Source organism: Emydura macquarii, unplaced genomic scaffold (assembly GCF_026122565.2).
Source record: "Emydura macquarii macquarii isolate MOO-44397 ecotype Brisbane River unplaced genomic scaffold, CSIRO-AGI_Emac_v2 contig_480, whole genome shotgun sequence".
Lineage (NCBI taxonomy): Eukaryota > Metazoa > Chordata > Testudines > Chelidae > Emydura > Emydura macquarii.
Window position 1 is genome coordinate 2,822,982 of NW_027130617.1, and position 25,817 is coordinate 2,848,798.

At 41.9% G+C, this 25,817-nt stretch overlaps 1 protein-coding gene across 7 annotated transcripts in view; it reads left to right on the forward strand.

Annotated features, from left to right (window-relative positions):
• The window catches only part of VAV3 (vav guanine nucleotide exchange factor 3), a 224,929-nt gene that overhangs the window by 113,875 nt on the left and 85,237 nt on the right, over window positions 1-25,817 (forward strand). For all 7 annotated transcript variants that reach the window (XM_067538336.1, XM_067538338.1, XM_067538335.1 and 4 more), the window contains exon 16: window positions 21,992-22,093. In XM_067538336.1, coding sequence (XP_067394437.1) covers window positions 21,992-22,093 — 102 coding nt within the window. The remainder of the gene's footprint in view (window positions 1-21,991; window positions 22,094-25,817) is intronic.

Sequence of the window (25,817 nt, forward strand, 5' to 3'; positions counted from 1 at the left end):
GTTTAACTGCATAACTATCATTGTAATACCGCTTTTCATCTCCTGGATATGCAGAAAAACAGTGGTGGCACAGGTGGGTTGTAGAGGTTTTGTAGCATGTGGGTTGGAGGGCTCAGAGGGAAAGAGGTTGAGAACCCCTGGTCTAGTGAAACAAGAAATGGGATGCCAATTCTTAATTGTCTCTCTCGAAGCAATTTGGGAAAATGAATCTCACTATTTTAGTCACATGGGGTTCTTTCTGTGCGTTAGGGCAGTGTTCCTCAACCTTTCCAGATGACTGTACTGTCAGGAGTCTGATTTGTCTTGCATATCCCCAAGTTTCTCCTTACTTAAAGACTACTTGCATACAAAATCAGGCAACAAAATACAAAAGTGCCACAGCACACCATTACTGAAAAATTGCGTACTTTCTCATTTTTACCACATAATTATAAAATAAATTCAATTAGAATATAAATATTGTACTTATATTTCAGTACACAGTAGTACACAGAGCAGTATAAACAAGTCATTGTCTGTATGGAATTTTAGTTTGTACTGATTTTGCTAGTGCTTTTTATGTAGCCTGTTGTAAAACTAGGCAAATATCTAGAAGAGTTGATATACCGCTTGGAAGACCTCTGCATACCCCCTGGGGTACATGTACCCCTACTTGAGGACTATGGCCTTAAGGGACACTGTGGTGAAAAACCAGCAAATGAATCACAATTATTGTTTGATTATTAAAGAAAGGGGTGGGGGAGTATAAATAAGTACAATCCAAAACAGAATACAAAAAATAAACAATGTTTACTTCAATTCTGTTCCGTCAGTCTGTCTGTGAGGGCTTTCAACAGGAATCCCACCTTGGCCAGTGGATCTATGCTGGTGGGGATGCTCTTCTCTAGTTAAACTAAAACAGAAGTATGTTGTTCCCAGAATAATAATGAGTCTTTGTCTCAGCGTAACATAGATAGCAAAAACAGTTTATAGATGGGCAATGGAATTTTGTTTAAGAGTTGGTGGATCCTGTTTAGTTGAACATGGATTAGTTAAACAGTTGATAAGTGGGTAGTGGTAAGTAATCTTAAACTAATTCCTATGAAAGCGAAGAAAGTTTTAACTCAGTTATTTAAAAGAAGCCCTTCAAGGGGAGCAAATTAATTAATAAGAACCTTACACTATTTTGTTGTGTTTAATGAGGTTAGATGATGTCTCCTTCCAGGAATATAGTCTAAACAATCTGGAGAATCTGTTAATATCTTAAATTGCAATAGCATTTCAATATCCCATTAAAATTAATAAAAGAAAAAATTAAATCTATTTTCTTGCCAGGGTTTTTGCAAACTCCATCTAATTAGTGATGAAGTCTCAGTGGTGTCATAATGTTGTAAAAACCATGCTGGGCTGGAAGGTTGTGTCTTTTGATGCTGTGTTGTAGCTCAATGCTTAATTTGTAATGAAAGAGGTGCTGGGACTCAAGCAATTTTTTTACATTCATAACTGATGGAGCAAGCTCAGAGATGCCGGGGCTATCAACTGCCAGGACGAGAGGTGCTGAGCAATTCCTAGCACAAATTAAGCACTGTTGTAGCTTCTTTTGTTCTTCTTAGCTGTCTTGTTGCTGATGCTGTTTGCTTGCTTGCTTGTAGAAGTGTCTGCTTGAACAGGCAGAGCTGTTCTGAGTGTTCTGTGTGCTGATGGCTCCATTCAGAGAGATTTATGCCCTTCTCTCTCTGTAGTCTTACTGAAGGTAGAAGGTGGGCTTCTTTTAGCGGCTTGGTTAGATTCAAATATCAGCCACTGTCACCTCTGATTGCCTCAACACTTTATGGGCTGGTGTTGGTAGCATTTTCAGCTCATGAATATGCATCAGGATTCTTAATGGCTTTTGTCTTTGTGGCAGGAAATTCTCAGAACATCTTTAATGTTAGTTTTAACTTTTCCCTTTATCTAGTCAATTTTCTAAGACGTCTTTTTAGTTCCATCAGGATTTAATAGGTGTTTCAGTTCTGTTTCAAATTAGTCCAGATACCCTGTTCTCTATGTAAAAGTCAGCTCTCGAAATAGTCTTTTTAAAATTAAGTAATTCTTAGAGAGTCTTTTATCTTAGTGTTCATCAAAGAAAGTATTGTCTTTTCATTTTACTGATGTTTGGAGAGGTTCTTCTTGTCTTCCTGAGTTTGGTGAGGGGTTTCTTAAGTATTGCCAGATAACTAATTTCCCAATTAAGATAAATATTTCTATACTCAAATGGCTTCTTATATTTGTAACCAAGAAGGATGTTGATAAATTTGGGAGGGTTCAGAGAAGAGCCACATAAATCATTAACGGATTAGAAAACATGCTGAATAGTGAATAGACTCAAGGAGCTCAGTCTATTAATCTAAGCATAGAGAAGATTAGGGGGTGACTTGATCACAGTTATAAGTGCCTGCATGGGGAACAAATATTTGATAATGGGCTCTTCAGTCTAATAGTCAAAGGTATCACTAGATCCAATAGCTGGAAGATGAAGCTAAACAAATTCAGACTGGAAATAAAGTGTACATTTTTAACAATGAGGGTATTTCACCATTGAAACAGTTCTCAAATGTCATGATGGTTTCTCCATCACTGGCAATTTTAAAATCAAGATTGAATGTACTTATTTAAAATTCAATTCAAAAGGAATTATTTGGGGGAAGTTATATGGCCTATGTTATACAGAAGGTCAGATTAGATAATCACAATGGTCCCTTCTGGCCTTGGAATTTATGAACCAGTTTTAGTATCAAATTGCCTTGCTGTATCTGTACATAAAATATTTTACTATTCATCTAGCAATGGTATCAGGCAGTTATTATCTCAAGACTTGCACTTGTATTCTTGCACATATTTTGTATCTATCTCCCAAGAAGCTTATGCCATCTTGAACCTATGAGAAATAACAGAGGTTTTCACCTTTTAAGTGGAAATATGAGTTCACAATAACCAACATCTTCCAAAACCAAAAATGTCCCATCCATATATGTTCTCCAAGTTCAAATGAAGATGTTAGTATGTTTTCAAAAGAGAGAAATTTCAATAAGCATATTTCTAGAATTTTTTGTGTGGGTTTAAACTATGGTTTGTCTTTGCAAAGAGGAGGAGTAAGACACCCTAAGCATTACTACTTTTTTGGAATTTTCTGAATAAAAACATCCTCCTGTTTTTCTATGAAACTAGAAGTCTTTCTCAAACATAAATGTCTTAAAAAATCTGGCTTTGGGGTTTTTTTTAGATAAGGATCATATGTGTACTAAACTGATATCTTGTACAACAGAGATATGTCCTGTTCTTTGATAAGACATTAATTTGCTTGTTTGCCTTTTGACCAAGGGTATGCCTGTTTCATTGCTATGTAGACTTCTGGGCTGGGCTGGAACCTGAGCTCTGGGACCCTCCCACCTCGCAGGGTCCTAGAGCATGAGTTGCAGTATGAGCCCAGAAGTCTACCCAGCAATGGAACAACCCTGCAGCCTGAGCACTCTGAGCCCAAGTTGGCTGGCAGGGGCCAGCCACAGGTGTCTAGCTACTGTGTAGCATACCCCAAATGGCCTGTAGATTTACATGTAGAAGAGTTCCAGAGGGGTAGCCGCGTTAGTCTGTATACAGCAAAAACAACTTGAGTTCTGTAGCACTTTAAAGACTAACAATTTTCATTTCAGTAGGCATAAGCTTTCGTGAGCCTCAGCTCACTTCCTCAGATGCAGTTGGTAGTACCAAATACAGTTGCCATCACTTTTCGTAGTAGCAACTGCATCTGAGGAAGTGAGCTGAGGCTCACGAAAACTTATGCCTACTGAAATGAAAATTGTTAGTCTTTAAAGTGCTACAGAACTCAAGTTGTTTTTGCTGTAGATTTACAATTTACCATTTGCAGTTACAGACTCTTATAAAATATTCTGAACAAAGCAAGTATCACAGTAGCTAACGTTTATATATACTTTTTCTGACCAACTCCCCCCCCTCCAATAGTTCTGCAGATTTTCCCTTTTTTCCCACTAAATTCAGGCCCCAGTCGAGCAAGTTGCTCTGTGTGAAGAAGCTTGCAGGATTGAAGCCTAATATTGTCCCTATGTTTATGACATTTTATCCAGAATATAAACACATAGCTGTAAACTTCAGGCCTAGATTTTCAAGGATAGGAGCCTAAAGTTAGGCTCCCAAAATCTGTTTACATGGAATTTAAAGAAGTGCTTAAGTGCTTTTGTAAATCAGTGAATATTTAGGGTTACTATATTATATAGATTTATTTGTGGATTCGGTTTATAAATATTGTAGTGTGATCCATACCTTTCAGGAACTGCTATGTATAAATATGTTACATATTAGTAAATGGGCTCATACCAGAGCTATTCTCCAGGCGGCGTAGGTAATCAGGAAAACACAGGCAAAAGAGAGTCATTAGCTTGATTGAAATAATGCAATACATTATCTGTAAAGTTAACAATGTAAATCCCTTGATATATAAAAGGGCACACTTATCTTTTCATCAAATAAGCAATTTTTCTAACAAAGTCTTAGAAGTAAATTATGTTTTCTTGATCAAAAGCATAGTTTACTTGTATTACAGTTGATTTAATTATTAAACATGTCTTTCTGATGGAGATTCCTTCAGATGACAAATGCAGGATATTTGAGCATTAGCATATAGAGAATTGATTGATTAATTCAGTAAATAGAAGTATCTTTGAAGATTCTAAAATATAATTGATGAGCCTGAACAGAGAAATGCTGACAACTGATATTATCAGTGCTTTTTAAAAGGCCTTAGCCTGACCCTGAGAGATTTATGTATTTACATTTATTCCTCGGCACTCTTATTTTTACCAACTTTAGTGCACAAATGTCTATTTCCATCAGGTAATGGGGTGCTATGGAAAGCAATCAGTGTAAATGAAGACTGTTGCATAAATCCAGCAAGTCTCATGTGGCTTCTATCAAAGGCCGGGAGAGCTACTGAGTTGCAGGTGCAGGCTTAGGAACAGGTTCTGCTATTGGACGTGCACACCTGATTCTAAATAAAGTTAATGTGGCTTGTACACGAGTGTTTGAGGGCAAAATGTGGGGGAACGTCTTGAGGATTTCAACTTCTGAACAGAGGTGAGTGGGAAACAGGAGACAACAAATGTGAGATGCTGTATTGTGGTGTATAATATGCAAAAATGAGAACTTTTAAAGGTGAGAAATGCAAGTTTAACTTCCCACAAAATTCTGTATTGTGGAGGAAAGCAGCAGAGATTTGGCTGAGGTATATATTTAAATATTTCTGCTGGCTTTTGGTTTTGTTAGCAGATAGATACTTGATTTTCCATTTAGTAAATTCAGCTGTAAATATCACAGCATTTAGACACCATGGGGCAAGAATTTCAGAAATGGATGACTGAGTTCTGCAGTCCATATCTGGGTGTCTAATTAATATTTCTGGTTATCAAAAGTGCTGAGCATCCAGCAGCTCCCACTGCAATCAGTGCTAACTTTCTGGGTGCTCAGAGCTTTGCAAATAACGCCATTTATTTATTTAGACACCAAAGTACGATTGTGGTGCCTCACTTAAGGCAGCCATTTCTGAAAATTTTGGCCCTTGGGAATAAACACCTAATGGCAGACCTAGATAAATCACCAGGTTTCTTGCAGAGATACTGAGTATTAAGATAATAAGTAAGACCAAATGGAATGGAAATTTTTATTGTCTTTGAATATCAGGTTGTATGATCTTTATATGCTGCTAGAACATATAAACATAATATCAAACTTTATAAATCAAACACGCTTTAAAATGTGCTTGAGCAGTTTATGCACTATGTGCCAACTCAGTATTCATCATTCACACCAATAACATCCACAGTGTTTTAAATTATTTAAATTTTTAAAGCAAAACACTAACTGCAGAACAATAACAGGGCTCTTAATTGTGAAGGTCTGACACAAGGTTGAGGGTAGAGCAGAGTTCAAGGTAATGAGCACTTCTTAACTCCCTGTTGCATTTCTTCTTCAATACTTGAAATAGTTTTAATTCACCACAGACTACTTGCTTGATATTTCATATAAATACTTATTTAATATACCCCTAGGGCTCACTAGTTGGCATGTATTAAATATGATTCTCCACCATCAAGATTTAATCAAGTGAAATGGCACAACAGTTTAAAACAACATGTAAAAAAAAATTGAACAAAGATTTTATTGATATCCAAATATCTATTAACTTCTTGAAATCTGGTCCCAAATTTGAGTATTTTCTGCTGAAACAATTAGCTAGACCTACTGGAGGAAATGATGTGGAATAGTTGATTTTTTAAAAAAACAAAACAAAACATCAGCCCCCTCCTTTGTAAAACTGACTAGGAGGAAAAAGTTGACATAATCTCAGAAAATCACACCACATCATTCCCTTCTAGGAGAGAGCTTTGCAAGTTAACCTAGGGAGCAGGAGCCTAGCCCTCCAGTCACAATTGGGAACCCAGTCCTTAACTGTGGGTCATCCATATTTGTGGGCTTGCTGCAGCTCCTCTGGTCTCTCTATCCATACAGCAGCATGGTTTACTGAGTCGCATGCGTGCACGCTATCTGTGAGTGGTTGGCTATTTCTCCCCTCTCCAAATGCACAGTGCCAACTGAATGGTGTCCATGTAGAAACGACCTGGGGACTTGAATGATGTGTCTGAGGTTCATCGTCTCTCTGCCCTGTGAGTAATGGCTAGATTAGGCCAATGTTGACACTGCTTTCATCATCTCTGTACCTCTTAGCAGCAGGGATGACCTGCTCCACAATTTCTAGGTCAGTGGCTATTTCTTTTTATGGCTACTTAGGATGCATGCTAGGTCCTTCTAAGTTGCTTCTGCATTTATTAACTTTAATTGTAAAATATTTCTGTTTAGTTTTGTCACCTAGATTTGCTGTGATCCCTGCAGTGCGATGTGTGTGCTCCCCTCGTGGGAATCTGATGCACAAAAATGTCCAAGGGACATACCATCTTTCTCCATTTTGTTCTATGATACATTTTTTCCCTGTGTTATGGGGAAAACAAATTAGATTGAAGTTATTTGGAATCTTGGAGGGAAAAGTTGAGTTATTATTTAAGTGCCCTAGAGAAGCAATTTTTCAAGATTAATTGAAATGTTTGTATTGGTTTTTAGCAAAACCTCCACAGTGGCGTTGACTGAGAGAGGTGAGAATCTTTACAGGTCTTAATTGCCAAAGCCTAGCTAGCATTGAAAAGCTGCCAGAGAAGCAATTAAAAGAAATGGCCCTTAAATACGTGAGAGAGGTAGAGAACCAGTTACTGTGTAGCTGAATATGGCACATGGCCAGCAGTTGGTTGAACTAAAATCGTAACTGGTACCATTAATGGTAATGGTAAATTGGTTTTTAAACGCCAAGTAAAATAAGAGATAATTCCTTCTTCATGCCTATTCAGTCCTTGGTCTTGCTCCTCTGCCCCCCTGCAGAAGTATGAATTGTGATGTGGACAAATGTCCTCCACAACCTGGACTAAGGGCCACAATTCATTTCTCATAGGCTGTCAGAGTTGTTGGATGAGAGTAACTTTTGGTCATTAGTAGCCTGTCAGACCTATAATAAGAGTTCAAAAGCTCCTTTGCTTTCAACTCTATAAGACATCTGTTTCTCTCTTTCACTAGTATTTCATGTTGTTTTCATTTCTGTCATTCCCCCTTTTGAAATTTAAGTTTAATAAATCTGTAAGAATTTAGCAAGATTATCAGGGACATATCACTTCACTTTTACATACTTATCATATTTTTATGACAGATCTGTAGGCAACTGATATTCTTGGTTTGTAATGAGAGCTGCTTCTTCGAGTGATTGCTCAGGTCCATTCCACTATAGGTGAATGCACACTACCATGCACGGTTCCCGGAATTTTATTCCCCTTAGCAGACCCCGCAGCGCTGGCTCTGGTGCCCCTAGTGTCCCGTGCACATGCCGCGGTATATGAGGCACTGCTGGCCCTACGCCCCCTCAGTTCCTTCTCTCCGCCCGTGAGGGTTGCTGGAACTAACCTTGCTCTCTGCAAGTACAATTCCCCTTCTTTGAACTCTTTGTTATTCGAAGTACTTCAGTTAGTTTTAAGTAGTTGTTAAGTAGTGTTAAGTGTAGTTAGATAAGAAGTTCCTGAGAGACTTAGAGCGGCCGGGTCATGCCCTGGTTGCCTGGATTTAAGCTGTGTGCCTCCTGCGGGAAGGCTTTCCCGCTCAGCAAACGCCATGATCGGTGCCTTAAGTGCCTGGGGGAAAAGCACAGGAAAGATAAATGTAAGATCTGCAGGGCTTTTAAACCGTGGACTCAGAAGGACCGAGAGATCCGGTTAAAAGCCCTTCCTATGAAGGCAGCACTCTGCCCGGCGTCAGAGCCGTCCCGCTCCACTTCAGCACCGAGCATCACCTCGGTGCAGAGTGCTCTGCCAGCACTGGCCCTGACTTGGTACTGAGCAACATTTCTGATGCCGAAAAAGAAGAGACAGCGCGTGGAGCGCGGACACTCCCCTATGCCATTGGTACGGGCATGGTCAAGTGTGGAGATGCACCGGCCACGGCCTGTCGAGTCTTCTCCGGTGCCTGCATCTCCAAGCAGGGAGCCTCCCCCAACTCCTGGAAGTGGGAGAGTGCCCCTGCCAACGCCATCGATACCGGAAGCTTTTCAGGCAGCAAGAGCCTTGTTGGCCTTGCCTACGCCACCTCTGCCCGAAGGGCGGTGGGGATCCCCAGTACGGGGAGGATCCCCAGTACGGGGAGGAAGATCTCCCGCCAGATAGCCAATGGGGATAGAGCGAGGACGCTCCCCCAGCAGTTGCTCCAGGTTGGCATTGTCGAGCCGGCCTGCTTTGACTCAGGATGCGGAGTCTCCCTCTTGGCACCGACGTTGGTCCCCAGCACCTGAGGCAGCGCAGGCCAAGAGGCAGCACCGGTCGAAGTCCGCCAGGCGGCGCTCAGACAGCTCCTGCTCCAGATCCCCAGCACTGAGGAGTTGGCCCGCACCAAGGCGGTGCGGAACCCGGTCGTCATACGAGAAACCTGCACTGCGCAGTCCCCGACGCGGAACCCGGTCGCCAGAGTCCGGCTCGGCACCGCTGAGTTCGGAGCGGCGTCGGTCTTGATCACCAAAGGGCAAGCGGCGCCACAAGTCCTCAGTACCAAGATGGTGCTCCAGTACCGAGAGCTCTTTGGAGTGCTCCTCCATCCATCGGAGGTGTCGAGAGGGCGGACTCCGACATGGAAGGGTGCCCAGGACTGAGGACGGGCACGGCACTGCCGGTCTAGTGGCTTGGGGTCCCACAGGGGGGACAGTTGTCAGGACAGCTGGCACCCCATATGGCGTCACAGCAGGTGGTGCAGCCAGCCCCAGTTTGGCCCCAGGGACAATGGCCGCAGCAATGGCCTTATTGGGCTTCATGGGGCATCCAGATGGGACCGGGGCCCCAATCCACCCTGTCAGTGGGGATTCAGTCCATGCCCCTGGCACAGGAGAAGGCCCATAGACCCACTCCTCGGACGAGGAGTCAGACCCCATGAAGGGACCCTCTACGGGTGCGTCCCTTCATCAGGTGGGGGAGCACCTGCAGGACGCGTCTCGGCAGTCCTTTTCCTCCTTCCCGGATGAGGCAGTCTCCTGGGACCACATGGTGTCACTGGAGGATTTCAGGGCACACCAGGAGCTTCTCAAGTGGGTGACCTCTAACTTGGGGTGGAGGTCAAGGAGTTAGTGGAGGCTGATGACACCCTCTTCAATGTGCTGGTGGCGGCTGCCTCAGCGAGCATGGCCATACCAGTCCATGATAGGGTCCTCAAAATTGTTAAGGCCCTGTGGCAAACCCCTTCCTCGGTCGCCCCTACGTCAAAGGTGGCTGAGAAGAAGTATTATGTCCCGGATGAAGGGTTCGAGTATTTGTTCACTCACCTGAACCCTGGTGGTAGACAGCCAACCAGCGGGACAGGCAAGGTCAGCCTGGTTCCACTCCCAAGAACAAAGACAACAAAAAGCTGGATTTGTTTGAGAGAGAAATTTATTCCACGGCAGCCCTGCAGTTCAGGATTGCCAACCATCAGGCCCTTCTGAGGAGATATAATTTTAATTTGTGGGACTCCCTCAGGCGGTTTGCTGAGGCCCTGCCACAGGATCAGGCCGCAGACTTCACCACCATCCTGGATGAAGGAACCACGGTGGCTAGGGCAGCACTTCAAATATCTAGTAACGCTGCTGACTCGGCGGGTAAAGTCATAGCCTCCGCCATTTCCATGAGGAGGTGCTCGTGGCTGCAATCCTCAGGCCTGTCCCAGGAGGTGCAGCAATTGAGTCAGGACCTCCCCTTCGATGGGTCAGCCCTGTTCTTCGATCAGACCAATGTGAAGCTTCACAGTCTGAAGGACTCCAGGGCCATGCTTCGCTCCCTGGGCCTGTACATGCTCCAGACTTCCAGGCGGCAGTCACGGCCCCAGGCGCAGCAGCAACCAAGGCCTCCACCTAGGCCCTTTCAACCCTACAGAAATAGGGCCAGAAGTAGGGGGTTTAGAAGATGGAATCAGCCCCCCAGCTTGTCCTCAGCCCCCCAGATGGGGCCCCCCAGGGGGTCGGGCAATCGGAGGAGGCAGTTTTGATGGTGCGCCCAAGGGTGGCGCCCCTACTGCTCCCCTGGATCCGCCCCGCCCCTTCCTAAACAGATTGAGGCCCTTCTCTCTCGAATGGGCAAAGATTACGTCGGACCACTGGGTCCTCGGGGTAGTCTCTGGGGGCTATGCCATACAGTTTACTTCTACCCCCCAACAATCCCCCCTCCGTCCCTCTTCAGGGACCCCTCTCACGAGCAACTCCTCTTGCAGGAGGTGGAAACTCTCTCTCTTCAACATAAGAGCAGTGGTTATGGTTCCTCAAGGCGGAAGGGGTTCTGTTCGAGGTACTTCCTCATCTCCAAGGGAAAGGGGGTCTGAGACCCTATTAGACCCGTGTCGTCTAAACAAATATGTGAAACAACTCAGGTTTCACATGGTTGCTCAGCAGGAGACTGGTATGCTGCTCTTGATCTCAAGGACTCATACTTTCATGTGTCCATCCTCCCCAGCCACAGGCGCTTCCTCCGCTTCACAGTGGCTGACTCCCACTACCAATTTACAGCCCTGCCCTTTGGCCTATCTTCGGCTTCAAGGGTGTTCACCAAATGCATAGCGGTATTGGCGGCCCACCTGAGGCGAAAGGGTGGACGATTGGCTGAACGGGGGCAGGTCCAGGTCCCAAGTGCAGGGGAGAGTGACCCTTACTTGCTCCACGTGCAGCAGGCAGGGACTCTCATAAATGAGCAGAAGTCCACACTAACCCCAGTGCGGTATATAGAATTCATTGGGGCCACCTTGGATGCCAGAGCCTTCCTGCCTCAGCCACGTTTCGAGGCAATAGTCTCTATGATCTCTCAGCTGCACCAATGCTCCACGACAACAGCCAGGCACTGCCTACAGCTGTTAGGCCACATGGCGGCCTGCACGTACGTAGTGAGACTAGCTTGCCTGAGGCTCAGACCACTTCCGGCATGGTTGGCATCGGTATATGTGCCGAGCAACACCCACTGGATCGGGTGGTCACAGTTCCCCTGCCTGTCCTAACCTCCCTAGACTGGTGGAGGTCTCCCAGGGCAGTATTGAAGGGCATTCCATTCAGGGAACTGGTCCCATCAGCCACCCTAATCTCCGATGCCTTGCATGTGGGATGGGGAGCCCACATCAGCGCCAACCTGAGCACTCGGGCTCTGGTCGGGGGAGGACAGGCGCCTGCACATCAATGTGAAGGAGCTGAGGGCCATTCGCTTAATGTGCAGGGTATTTCTCCGATTACTGACAGGCAGAGTGGTGTAGGTGCTGATGGATAACACCGCAGCTATGTTTTATATAAACAGGCAGGGATGGAGTCGTGCTCCTCGACTCTCTGCGAGGAAGCTACCTGTCTGTGGGACTTTGCCATGAGGCACGACTTCCACTTGATTGCCTCTCACCTCCCGGGAGTGAGGAACGACGAGTCAGATCACCTCAGCAGGTTGTTTCTACCCCACCATGACTGGTCGCTGCACCCGGAGGTAGTGACTATGATCTTCCAGAAGTGGGGTGTTCCCCAACTGGACCTATTCGCGTCGGCTTGGAACACGAAGTGCATGAGCTTCTGCTCACTCTGGGGTCACGAGATTGGGTTGATTTCCGATACGTTCCTCATGGACTGGATGGGGACCCTCATGTACGTGTTTCCACCCATTCCGCTCCTGACCAAGGTCCTGCTGAAGATAAAGAGGGGCAGGGCAGACGTTATACTCATTGCTCTGGCCTGGCCAAGACAGCAGTGGTTCAGCATGCTGCTGGACCTTTCGGTCACCCTGCCCATGGAGCTCCCGAGGTGGCACGACCTTCTCTCCCAGGAGCATGGTCGCCTGTTGCACCTGGACTCTCTGCATCTCACAGCCTGGAGGCTCTGTGGCTGACGGAGGGAGAGAGAGCCTGCTTGGTGCAGGTCCAACAAGTCCTGCTGGGCAGCAGGAAATCTTCTATACAGGTTATGTATCGGGCTAAGTGGAAACAGTTTACCTCTTGGGCAGAGTCCCGGGGCATCCTGCCCAGCATCTCGCCTGTACAGGCAATCCTGGAGTACCTGCTCTAGCTAAAGCTCCAGGGTCTGGCATTGACCTCGTTGAAGGTTCACTTGGCAGCCATTTCGGCCTTCCATCAGCCACTAGAGGGGAGATCGCTGTTCTCCCACCCCATGTCGGTCAGGTTCCTCAAGGGGATGGAGAGGCTGTATCCACAGGTCCGCAGCCTGGTGCCTCCCTGGGATCTCAGCCTGGTCCTCTCGAGACTCACGGGGCCTCTGTTTGAACCCATGGCTTCATGCTTTCTGCTCATGCTTTCATGGAAGGTAGCCTTCCTGGTGGCCATTTCCTCAGCTAGGAGCGTCTCTGAAATTAGGGTCTTGACCTCGGAGCCCCTTTACACAGTATTCTATAAGGATAAGGTGCAGTTGAGGCCGCATCCAAACTTCCTGCCCAAAGTGGTTTCCTAGTTTCATTGTAACCAAGATATTTTTCTCCCCATGTTTTTTCCCAAACCACACGGTTCGGAGGAGGAGAGGAGATGGCATTCGCTGGACGTGAGATGAGCCCTGGCCTTCTACACTGAGGGTACAAAGCCGTTCTGGAAATCGACGTAGCTCTTAGTTGCAGTGGCGGACCGGATGAAAGGCTCATCTGTCTCCACCCAGCACATCTCCTCATGGATTACATCGTGCATTAAGTTGTGCTACTGATGATCACTGATGCGGGACGTAGTGGGCTTCAGCAGAGTTGGGGTGCAGGCAGCTCACCGCTAACTCCGGCCCACCTCCAAGGTACTGCTTGTTAGTCACCTACAATGGAATGGACATGAGCAATCACTCGAAGAAGAAAACAACTTACCGGTAACTGATGTTCTTCAAGATGTGTTGCTCATGTCCATTCCACAACCCACTTTCATCCCCGCCACTGGAGTTGCCGGAAAGAAGGGACTGAGGGGGCATAGGGCCGGCAGCGCCTCACATACCGTGGCATGTGCGCGGTGCTTCAGAGGGCACCAAAGCCGGCACTATGGAATCTGCTAAGGGGAAAAAAGTTCCGGTATTTGTGCATGGAGGTGTGCACACACCTATAGTGGAATGGACATGAGCAACACATCTCGAAGAACATCAGTTACTGGTAAGTAACCTTATTTTTTTTAGTGCCCAGTCTTTAAAGCAGTAAATATTCTTTATAATTTTGGATTATTTTTTGTAAATCCTTATTTTAATATCCTCATCCAGAAAAATCTCAGACATGTAGCAGACAAAAGATATTTAAATCTATAATGCTAACATTGAAATCTGCAGACTGAAATTCTTCCTCTAGGAGTTTCTGCTAGAAATATAACATGACTGGAGACATTTTCAGTATTTTAGAACTTGTGCAATAGGGATATGAGCATTTATATTTTTAGATACATGACCTTTCTGAGCAATGAAGACAGAGATTTTGATGTCGTTATTCTCCACATTGTGGGGGAAGCCAGAATACAATATGATTCAGCCCTTTTCTCATCATTTTCACCTTTTCAGACATGCTACCAATAATAATTACATATTTAGGTAGTGCATGCTGGAGATATCTAAGATGAGAAGTGTTAAGGCTGAAAGTTTAGTAGAATTCTTGGTGCAGTTTATTTATAAGACTTAGTGCAGAGGAAGTTTAACCTGATGGTAAGGAAAAGCATGTTTATGCCTAACATACTAGAGGAATTACTGAATAACAATTCATCTGTTCAGTCTGACCTCCCATTGTGAAAGGTACTTCGTATTTTTTTCTTTTTGAAAATACACACAAACCTAAAAGTGACAATAAAAACTTAAATTGCTACTACGGAAGCCAAATGCCACCATACTCCATCACTGTTAGAATGCTGTTCTCATTTTATGTACACAGTATCTCAGATTATGGCCTTATTTAAGCAGAGAAATGTCATAATATGGCTGATATGATATAGCTATTGTACCATCTTCATTGTGGCATGCATTATGCAAAAGTTATTAGACATTTTCAAACTTGGGTGACTAAAGCGAGGCACCTAAATAAGTGGCTGGATTTTTCCGGGCTCCTTAACATCAACAGTTCATATTGACTTGAGTCAAGGCCAGATTTAGGGGCAGGTGGCCCAGTGACCACCTGGGGTGCCGGGCGTGGGTGGCAGCAGGTTCGGGGTGCTGTTTTTGTTGTTAGCGACAAAAGGGAGAATAGAATGTTTGAAGTAAAATGTTTCAGGTATTCTGTCATGAAATGGGCTACAAATGCAATAAAAAAATAAGGTATTCAAAAATTTAACAAATGGAGGGTGAGGGCACCGAAGATGCTCCTTGCCTGTGGTGTCATTTGGTCTAGGGCCAGCCCTGACTTGATTATCAGTATTTTCATTTTGGCGTGCATTTTGGAACCAATTGCTGGGAGTGTAAGAGTTTGAAGAGTACATGCTCTGAGGTTATTTAGAATATTCTGAGTATTTAAACCACTCTCCCACTTTGCCATGCCAGTGGGAAAAGAATACATCATACTCACATTTGTATTTGTATTTCAAGTTGTTATATTTTGTGCTTGCATATGCCATCTATAATTGAGGTCTTTATCTTATGAAAAACTATAGCAAAGTGTTATGGATTGGAATAGCTGAAAAGAGCAAATACATTATATTAGATATTGAATGTTAACTGTTAACTGTCATGTTTTCCTGTCTCACCCAGTTTTCTTTTATAACCATTTTAGACCACTATATTTTTTACATGTTTATCAATCAGTTAGTGTAATTTCTCTTCCAACAATGGCTGGTTATTTTAAAGTGGGGGGTGGTGGTGATGATGATGATTTATTTTATATTATGTAGGCATGTGAAGAATCAGTGTGTGCCCCTCTGAAAGGGTAGCACTTAGCTGCTTAAATAACCTATGGCATTACCTACAGTTACTCTTGCCCTTAATATAGGCAAGGTTATTGCTGGGAGGAACTCAGGTTGTGGAAGTGTGAGTGGACTGATCCTATGTAACACTTTCTGACATGTTTTGGAAAATGGCTGAGTTTTATGTGGGTGCTGAGGACAAAGTGGCTTGTTCATTTGATTTCTCTCCTGACAGGTAAGGCTCAAAGAGAACAGGTAGTACTCAGTATCTGGGACTATAATTACTCTAAAGTGGCAGTATTTCACAAGTATGATGTCGCAAAAAGACTTAACACCTGAAGCTCTAGTGGTATGTGTGAGTCTTGTGAGATATCTGGGAAGCTGGTAACAGTACCGAACCCTGAGAACTATGCAGGAAATGGATTTGTTCAGAGACTAAGGCTTTGGAAGAGATAATGGAGATTGTGATCCTAGAATGGATATTGGAGAGGAGAAGATTATCTGAATGACAAGGGAGGATAGCAAAACAAGCATGTGAAGGTCCCCTGGGTTGGTGGTGTAGCAGTGAATTGGTCCCAGTGGGGCTAATATTCAGTAAATCACTAGGAGAGAAAAGGCTTTACCAAGAAGGCTGAGGGGCAGCCCAAGGCCGTTAAAGCAAAGACTGGTGGAAGAGTAAAGTTGGGAAGCACAATGCAGTGATGTGCTGAAGAGAGCTCTTGGGCACTTGTGGTTGTCCCTTGCAAAGTTTCTGCTGTTGATTGAAATGAGAATTGGGATGATTTCCCTGTTTATGGTTTCATCCCCTTTCTGTCTGTTGCTAATTCATCCCAGGAGGAGATGACATCCCTAAGGACTCTTAAAAGACTAAAAAAGAGTTATATTTTTCCTTTAGAGTGCACCAAATTGTCAGTTATTTTTAAAAATATATTCCCAAGGTAGAATATCTTCACACTAACCTATTGGGGGGTCGGGGGGGGGGGGGGAGTGTTTGATAGAGAGACACACACACACAATAGTATACTTTACACTTAGTGCATTTTTCAGGAACAAAATATTTCCAGAGACTGTAGTTTAATATGTTTATCAATTGATATTGCTTCTTTCTTTTGTTGTGGTTATTAGAGGACCTGTTTGTCTGAATGAGAACATTAGAAACATGGATTCCTGAAATGCTCATTTCTTTTCTTTGTAACAACATGCACCACTACTACATAAGGCTTATAGGCTAAGGGGGAAACATTAAAAATATTGACATCATATCACTGGTAAAATATTGTGTAATTATATGACATACTATATAGGATGTAGAGCAGGGGGTCTTACTGTTGGGCACCTCACAGTGGAGATGCTCTAACACGTTATTAAACAGTATCATAGTAAGCCTTCCTGAAGTCAGGGGAGACTGCCTACTTTAGTATAACATTGAGGTTATTCTGGAAGAAACTTTCTACCAGTGTCAGCCTGTACTCTTCTCTAATATAAGTTCTTAAAGGATTTGGCAGGTAAACTTACTTTGTTGCAGGTGGAGGGACATATGTAATAAATCCCAGATTCCATGTCTCCTTAAGGCTAACTACACAAATGATTGTTTTTTCTATTAGTCTGAATTTTTGAGGGGGGGTATTCTTGTATGTGCTGTGATGCCTGCTCTTTTGTTTATATCAATATGTCTTCCTTCTAAGAAACTGAGTTTGAAATTTACACGTGCCCATAATCTGGGGTATCATCGCCTCTACCACAGACCATAGCCATCAGCTGACTATATGTTGGGAAGTAGAAGGGAAAAATAAAAATCCTTTCATGCACCAAACGCTGCATCCACAGCATAAAGATTGGCTGACCATGCTGTGGCAATTCTTATGTCCATTCCCAAACCATTAAAGTAGTTCCTCCTAAGCACTGCCCGTTGATAGAGATTCTTACCTGGCGAAAAACAATGTTGTAAAGCATACATTATGTCATGACCACTGCTTCTCTGTTTAATAAGAAAAGATAAGAATTTCCCAATCTATATAATTGAAAATTCCAAGGCCATTACACTCAGTGCTTGTTATTTTATCAAGCATTTTACTGAAGAGGTACCAAGAGAAATACAGATAGGCCTAATCTTTCCTAGAGCATGGGAGTATTTGGGCCAATTTCAGCTAAAAATATACTCCATAACAAATACAACTCAAACAAAGGTTTCTCCACCTTGGTGCATTCTTTTGTAGTCTGAGCAGAATGTTGTGTCTGCTGCTCATGCAGCAAATTGCAGAGAAGATTTCTTTCTGAAGAAGTGCTCAAAAGGGATACCTGAGGTAAAATAGGCCCAATCCTACAAACACAACCATGAATTACTTTACTCATGTGAGTTAGTCCCATTTTATGCATAAGTATTTGCAGGATAGGGTGAAAGAGTGTTGTAGGCATATAGCCATACAGTTTCACAGCACTAGAATGCACTACAAAACTAATTACTTGCTTTAATGGTGAAAGCTCCCTTATGTTCCCCCCCGCCCGCCCCCTTCCTGCTGCTTACTGTTGATGGAGACTCCTTGGAAAAGGAAGGATGTAGAAATCTGGATTTATGATGCCAAAAGGTATATGCTTATTGTTATAGCAGGGAATACAAACAAGTACAGTTTTTAAGAATAGTCAGCAAAAATGAAAAAGAAAAAAGAAATTTACCAAAATCAGAATATTTAGTGCCTGTGTTATGGTTTGTCCTAACCTCTAGGCTATTACAATATATATTAAGTGCCAAATGTGTATTTTATCAGACAATAAGTATTCTGAAAATCATTAGCAAAGAAGGGCATTGAAATCAAGAAACAATTGAACAAACCTCAGTTTACGAAAGGAGACTTTTAGATATTTGTGACATGACATATACTGTTCTAGTACATCGTATCACATTATCTCAGTCTCATCTGATGTGACATGTAATGTGACTACATAACCCAATGATATAATGTGTCATGACTGGGCAGGATATTGATATGTGGAAAAGTTTTCAAACCCACAGCTAGTGATGAACTGTATTTTGTTTAGATAGGACTTGTTTTTCCTTGTTAAAGCAGAAAACATGGTGGATAATACATATATCGAGTTATTTAAATTATTTTTTTTACTTATCCACAGTTTTTGCCTGATTTGTATCTTTAGTTGTCTTTTCACACCGTGATCACTTTACCTCCTTATGTCATCAGGGTATGAGCTACATTATTTTTACCATTACACTGTTAATTGTTTAATATTACATCTGATAAAGGATTAGTAACTAAACTAAAAATTTTGTTACATGATGATTACTTTTCTGGAAACGACCTCTTGCCCAATCTGAGACAGTTGGGCTGTATCTTTCCTACAAATACTGGTGACAGTATTTTGACAATGAAGCTTCAGGGCATGGCCATAACCCTTCTGCTATCACACCGGATAAGTTCTTCCAGGGCTGTGGTAGATAATATAACTGTATACTAAACCCTGAAGAGACCATCAATCATGTAGTTGCTTGGGGTAAAATCCTGGCCCCTTTGAAATGGAGCCATGATTTCACCCTTTGAGAACTTTTTTCAGGTGTGTAAACTGAAGGAAACATCAGGCCCAGAAAGGAAATTACTGGATAACAAATTCCGCTCCTAGATCCTGTCCCATCCCTGCTCTGAGACAAATATGATGCAGTGATCAGTAAGGAAAAATTAGTAGGGAGGGAGAGAGAAGACAGAAGAAAAATGATCCCACTTTTCTAAAATATATCGGTATTCATTTATTTTGCAACTATTGCTTGGCAATATCTTCCTTCATAGGGATGCTTCTGCAGAGGCGTGAAGGTCAAGTATGGAGAAAGTATTAATAAATGATCAGGTTCCAGCTTTACAATAGTCCTTTCTTTTCATTGATGCCTTTTTCCCTCACAGGAGGCCTCTGCAATGTGTTGAGTGGGCTCTGAACCCTTCTAGAATCACTTCATCTGTGGATGTAGTTCAGTGGCCCAGCACTTGATCCACCTTGCTGTGGAGACTTTAAATGCTTTCAGGCTCAGACATTACATATATGGGAGGGGAATAAAGATGATGTTTTCCTTAACTAACTGATTATACCAAGGTATAATTTAACTGCTCTTCTCACATTTAGCATGTGTCGTGCTTTTCCTTTTTGGTGTGGTGGCCTTGAAATAAAAGAAGAATGATTTCTTGTTTGGTATGTAAGGAGGAATTAACCAAGGAGTTCTTGGTTAAAAGTTACTTTGGCTTAGAAACAGCTGCCTTGCTCTCATGGAAGATTCAGTGAGGCTCGTGTCTTTTAAGAACAGAGATTTCAGAGACTCCTCTTGCCAACAGAAGTATAATAATAGCTGACCCACTGCATGTGTTACAGTCACTTTCTCTGTTCACCCACTGTACTTGTTACTTTGAGGCTTGATCCTGCTCTGTTGAAATGCCTGGAAATTTTGCCATTAATTTCCATTGGAAGATGATCAGGTTCTTGGGATTATTGTGATTTGCTTTTAACTCTTTAGAAGTACTTTGAGTCTCTTTGCGTGTGAGGCTGATACTCTTGACATGCCTTCACAAACTGTATCCTGCTCTGAATCAAAATGTTAAAAAAAGAAGTCACCTTTGTTAGGAGCGTAATTAGTACTGTAAGTTATTTTTGAGTGTTTTTAATGAGTACGTTATTATTTGCATAGTCTGAGAGACCCCTGTCAGAATTGTGCCTGATTGTGTTAGGCCTTATACAAACACACAGTAAGACACAGTCCTTGCCCATGAAGGGTGCCCACAGTGATTTTGATAGATGATGATAATCTCCAAAATGAAATAATATAATATCTATATCTCTTCCCCTAGGAGGATAGTATGCATGACAATTTGCATCTTACTGGTATCTTGTACACATAGACAATAACAGACATTAGTCATATGGTGGAAAACAATGGTAAAAGTAAGGTCATTCACATTCATAAAAGCAGAGAAGTCTCATTTGTCTTTAAAATTCATTTTCAGCACACACACATTCAGGAGATGCATTAAAAGACTGACCTTTCTGACATCACTGCATCGATACTTAGTACTCGAAGAGCTTATCTGAATATTTTTCATAAGTGTTCACTCAGTAGTAAAGACACTGATGTTTGGATCTTTGCCTGTGTTATGCATTGTTGCAATCCATCACTATAATATTGCTTATAATCTAGGAAAAGTACAATTTCATTTTATCAGTATCTTCAGCTTTTACCAGCCAGTTTTACTTCTCTGATAACACCTTGGGTGTTTCAAATTCTCTCCCCTTCCCTTACTTGATTTTTTTGCTTACTTGATTTTTCCCCATTCTGATTCTTGTGTATGATTACATTAGTTTAGCAAAGCACCAGAGACGTATAGAATCCTGAAGACATCAGTGCGATAAGTAATTTGTTTTGTTAATAAAACATATCAGTAAGGGTTAATTTAATTTTTCCCTTATCCACTGGTAGAAATTTACACAAAGGTTATCTAGAAGCAGTGTATATTCCTAGCATATCAATGATCTTATTCTTATAGCATTATATTAACCTAAATGTGATTTTTTTTAAATGCTTGGGAGCTTTATATAGAACATAAAAATGAACAAGAATACCAATACTACAGGAACAACAAAAACAAAACAAATAACCCAACAAACACAAAATCCAACAGTGGAGAAAAATACGCAGTGCAAACGAAGTCCTTGAAATGGAAAGAGTTACAGAAGAAGAAAAACGGAATCAATTGCTAAATACAATTTTTGTAACCCTTAACAAAATAACAATGCATTAATGGAATTTCTTTAAGCTTATTGCTGCTTAAAGGAAAACGGTGGGGAAGATAAACTAGTATATGATCACAACAAATAGTCTAGATGTGTTATAGATGTATCAGTTATGTAGATACATGTTTCCCACAAGCAAGCTGATGTTTTAGCAACATAAGTAGAAGTCTTCCATTTTACTGGCTAAATGAATGTGTAGAGACATATGTAGGCATTAGGAAACTCATTCAAGGAACACTAGCTAAAAGAGCAGTAAATATTCTATAATTACTTTTGAAATAGCTTTCGTTGTCTTATTTGTTGCTGGATAATTGTGACTCAACTCTGTCCAGCATATGCTGCTTGCCTTTTCTAATGTGGTGGTTCTCAGTCTGTGCTACATGGTCTTCGCTGATGATGATCCGCAGAAGTAAACATTTTGAGACCTGAGAATTGAAAGGAGAGGCAGGTCCATAAGATGATTACTTCATATGAAGGGGTTCTCAGAATAAAAAGGAAAAACAGATGATCATTGTCCTGATATGTGGGGCTATTTTCCCAGTTACTGTGATCTCTAAGAAATGGCTTATACTGTGCATCTTTAGGGAATAGGCTAGGATAATAAAATATTTTGTGTGTGGCAGAGACTCTTTCATTCTTAGAGAAATATCAATGCAAAAATAAGGCTCATAGTATGTGAATTCAGATTCCCTGTTCAGATTTGGTGCATCATATTCCCAGATTTCTTTAATTAAAAGTGTATTATCAAATAATGTAATTTACCTTTCTCTAGATCCAACATAAGGCCGGACAATGCAAATACCAGTTTTCATGAGTTCAAAATGCACACCTTTGCTCGTGTCACATCCTGCAAAGTCTGTCAAATGCTTCTGAGGTAAGTCTGATAGCATGTTGATTTTTCCCCCCCAGCAAGGTACTTGAATTAAATTAATGTATGGAAATGATATGCATGATGAGAGAACTGTTCAAGATAGAGTATCTATACAATAAATCTAACCTATATGGTGGTTTTTTGGCATTGAAAAATCTTAACAGACCTCAAAACAAAAGCAGAAATGCTGTTTAAAATCTCTTGTCCTCAGCACGGTGACCCATCACTACCAAGCTTCTCTCCCCTCATGTTTTCTGATTCCAGCTCTTCAGTTTTATGTAGGTTTTAAATAGTCTTCCTGAAGCTAATATTCTAACAGCTTATCCATGAAAGCAGCAGCAGACAGATGTGACCTATAGATCACCTTCAGTCCATGGCAATCTGTGTTTGGTGATCCAGAAGATCACCAGAACAGAGAGAAAGTTCTGTGAGGAAGGTAGGCAACTCGGATGTTAACTGCCCATGAAAGGTTCTCTGTCTCATGAAATGGTCCATAACATATAAGAACTATTGAGCTACAGTGTATGGTGAATGGGCTGTTTGTATTGATAGACATTGCTCAGTTGGAGATGATTTGAGGAATCCAGAGTAGATGCCTCAGAGCTGGATATCCAAGACCACTGGTGGAGTTTTCTTGATCAAGAAGCAATAAGTCTGTTGTTATCCTGGACAAAGCTCCACTTCTCCAAAAAACTGCATCGTACTTCTAAATAAATATATATAATATACTGCAATACTTTCACATTAGCTGAAAATAGTTCAGATTTTATAATTATTCACTGGTTTTCTTATGAATACCAAACCTTGGATTCATGCTAGAAATAAGCAGCATACTGTATTCCATGGTCAATTCCATGGAGATGTGAGTGCCATTAGTGTTCTGTAAAGGCACAAGTGAAACATTCCTAAGGGGCCTTCAGAATGTAGTTAAGTCATACACTTGGGAGATGAGTGACTTGAGGTCCATTCCTTCCTGTGCCTGGATAAAGATAAAAGGGGTAAAAAAAAATGGGGGTGATGTTATAATAGGGGTCTACTATAGATTACCAAATCAGGAAGACGAGGTTGATGAGGCATTTCTAGAACAAATAATGGAAATATCCAAAACACAAGACCTGGTAGTAATGGGGAACTTTAAATAACCAGACATCTGTTGAAAAAGTAATATGGCAAAACAAAAAATGTCCAGTAAGTTCTTGGAATATATTGGGGGACAACTTTTTGATCCAGAAAGAAGTAGTAAGCCGGGGGACAGCCATTTTAGACTTTATTCTGACCAACAGGGAGGAATGGGTAGTGAATCTGAAAATGGAAGTAAATTTGGTAAAGTAATTATGCATGAATTGATAGATTTCATGATTGTAAGGAGTGAGAACAGCAGAATGAAGACAATGGACTTCAAAAGAGCAGACTTTAACAAACTCAGAGAACTGTTGTGTGTAAGATCCTATGGAAAGAAAATCTAAAGGAAAAAGGACTTCAGGAGAGCTGGCAGTTTCTCAAGGAAACCATATTAAAGATGTCACGTTGTCTAGAGTGGCTCTTGACCATGGTTGCCAAACTCAGGGCAGAGACTCCCAAACTAGTTGTATGTTCTCTAATTAGATTTCACCAACCCAGTAACAAGTATGAACTCCTAAAGCACCATAAGAGTTTTACTATGGAGTCACAGACAGTCCCCTTGGGCATTCCAGTCTATCTTGCCACACAGGGAAGCTGGACTTAGTGATAGATGGTTACTATATACAAGAGATCATAAAATATTCAGGTTGCTCGCAGTCCCAAGACACCAGTCACTTATCCCAGGTTAATTTGTACTTTAGATTTCACATCAAAGACAATGCTTGTAGTCAATCCTATAGTAAACTATTTAAGGATTTATTAACTTAGGCCTTGTCTGCACTAGCACTTATGTCAGCAAAACTTTTGTCACTCAGGAGTGTGAAAAAAACACAAAATAAATTATAGCTAGCAAGGGACATAAAAGGGAATAAGAAGAGGTTCTTTAAATACATTAGGAGCAATAGGAAGACAAAATAAAAATGTAGGTCCTCTACTTAATGGGGAAGAAGAGCTAATAAATGGTGATATAAGAAGGTTGAGGTATTTAATGCCTATTTTGCTTCAGTCTTCACTAAAAAGGGCAATGATGACAGGATACTCAGCACAAGTAATATTAGCAACAAGGGGGAGGGAATGCATGCCACAATACGGAGAATAGGCTAAAGAATAATTAGATAAGTTAGATATATTCAGGTCAGCAGGGCCTGATGAAGTTCCTGCTAGGGTACTTCAGGAACTAGCTGAAGCAATCTTGGAACCATTAACAATTATCTTTGAGAGCTCCTTGAAGACAGGAGGTCCCAGAAGACTGGAGAAGGGCAAACATAGTACCTATCTTTAAAAAGGGGAACAAAGAGAACCTGGGGAATTATAGATCAGTCAGCCTGACTTTGATACCTGGAAAGACACTGGAACAAATTATTAAACAACCAATTTGTAAGCATCCAGTGGATAATAGAATTATAAGGAATAACCAGCATGGATTTGTCAAGAAGAAGTCAAGAAACCAAGCCAACCTAATTTCCTTCTTTGACAGGGTTACTAGACTAATGGATAGGTGGGAAGCAGGAGGTGTGATTTATCTGAATTTTAGTAAGGTTTTTTGACAGTCCCACATGACATTCTCATAAGCAAACTAGGGAATTGTGGTCTAGATGAAATTATTAAAAGGTGGGTGCACAACTGGTTGAAAGATCATATTCAGAGTAGTTATGTTTTGCTGTCAAACTGGGAGGGTGTATCTAGTGAGGTTCCGCAGGAGTCAGTCCTATTAATATTTGAGAGTTGCAAGCACTTTGGAGGACTTGATTAAAATTCAAAACAACCTTGACAAATTTGAGAATTGGTCTGAATTCAACCTGATGAAATTTAATAAAGGCAATTGCAAAGTACTTCATTTAGGAAAGAAAAATCAGATGCATGACTACAAAATGGGGAATACCTGGGTGGTAGGCAGTAGTACTGCAGAAAAGGATCTGGGGGTTATAGTGGATCACAGATTGAATGAGTCAACAATGTGATGCAGTTGCAAAAAAAGTTAATATGTTTTTGGGGTATATTAGTAGGAGCGTCATATGTAAGAAACAGAAGGTAATTGTTCCACTCAACTCAGTACTGGTGAAGCTTTAGCTGAAGTATGTCCAGTTCTGGGTACCACAGTTCAGGAAAGATGTGGACAAATTCAGGAGAGTCCAGAGGAAAACAACAAAATACTAGGTCAAGTTTTCTCAACGTTCTATGAGGGAAGATTAAAAAAATCTAGCATGTTTAGTCTTGAGAAAATAAGACTGAGGGGGGACCTGAAAACAGTCTTCAAACATGTTAGGGGCCATTACAAAGAGGACAGTGATCAATTGTTCTGTATCTCCACCGAAGGTAGGACAAGAAGTAACAGGCTTAATCTGCTGCAAGCGAGATTTAGTTTAGATATTAGGAAAAATATAAGGATAGTTAAACTCAGGAATAGACTTCCAGGGGAGGCTGTGGAATCACTAAGATTGGAGGTTGGACAAACACCTGTCAGGCATGATCTAGGTTTACTTACCACAGTGCAGGGGGCTGAACTTGATGACTTCTCGAGTTCCCTTCTAGCCCTACATTTCTATGATTCTGTAATCTTCCTGTGCATACTTGTACAAGTCATTTAATCTTTCACTGCCCAATC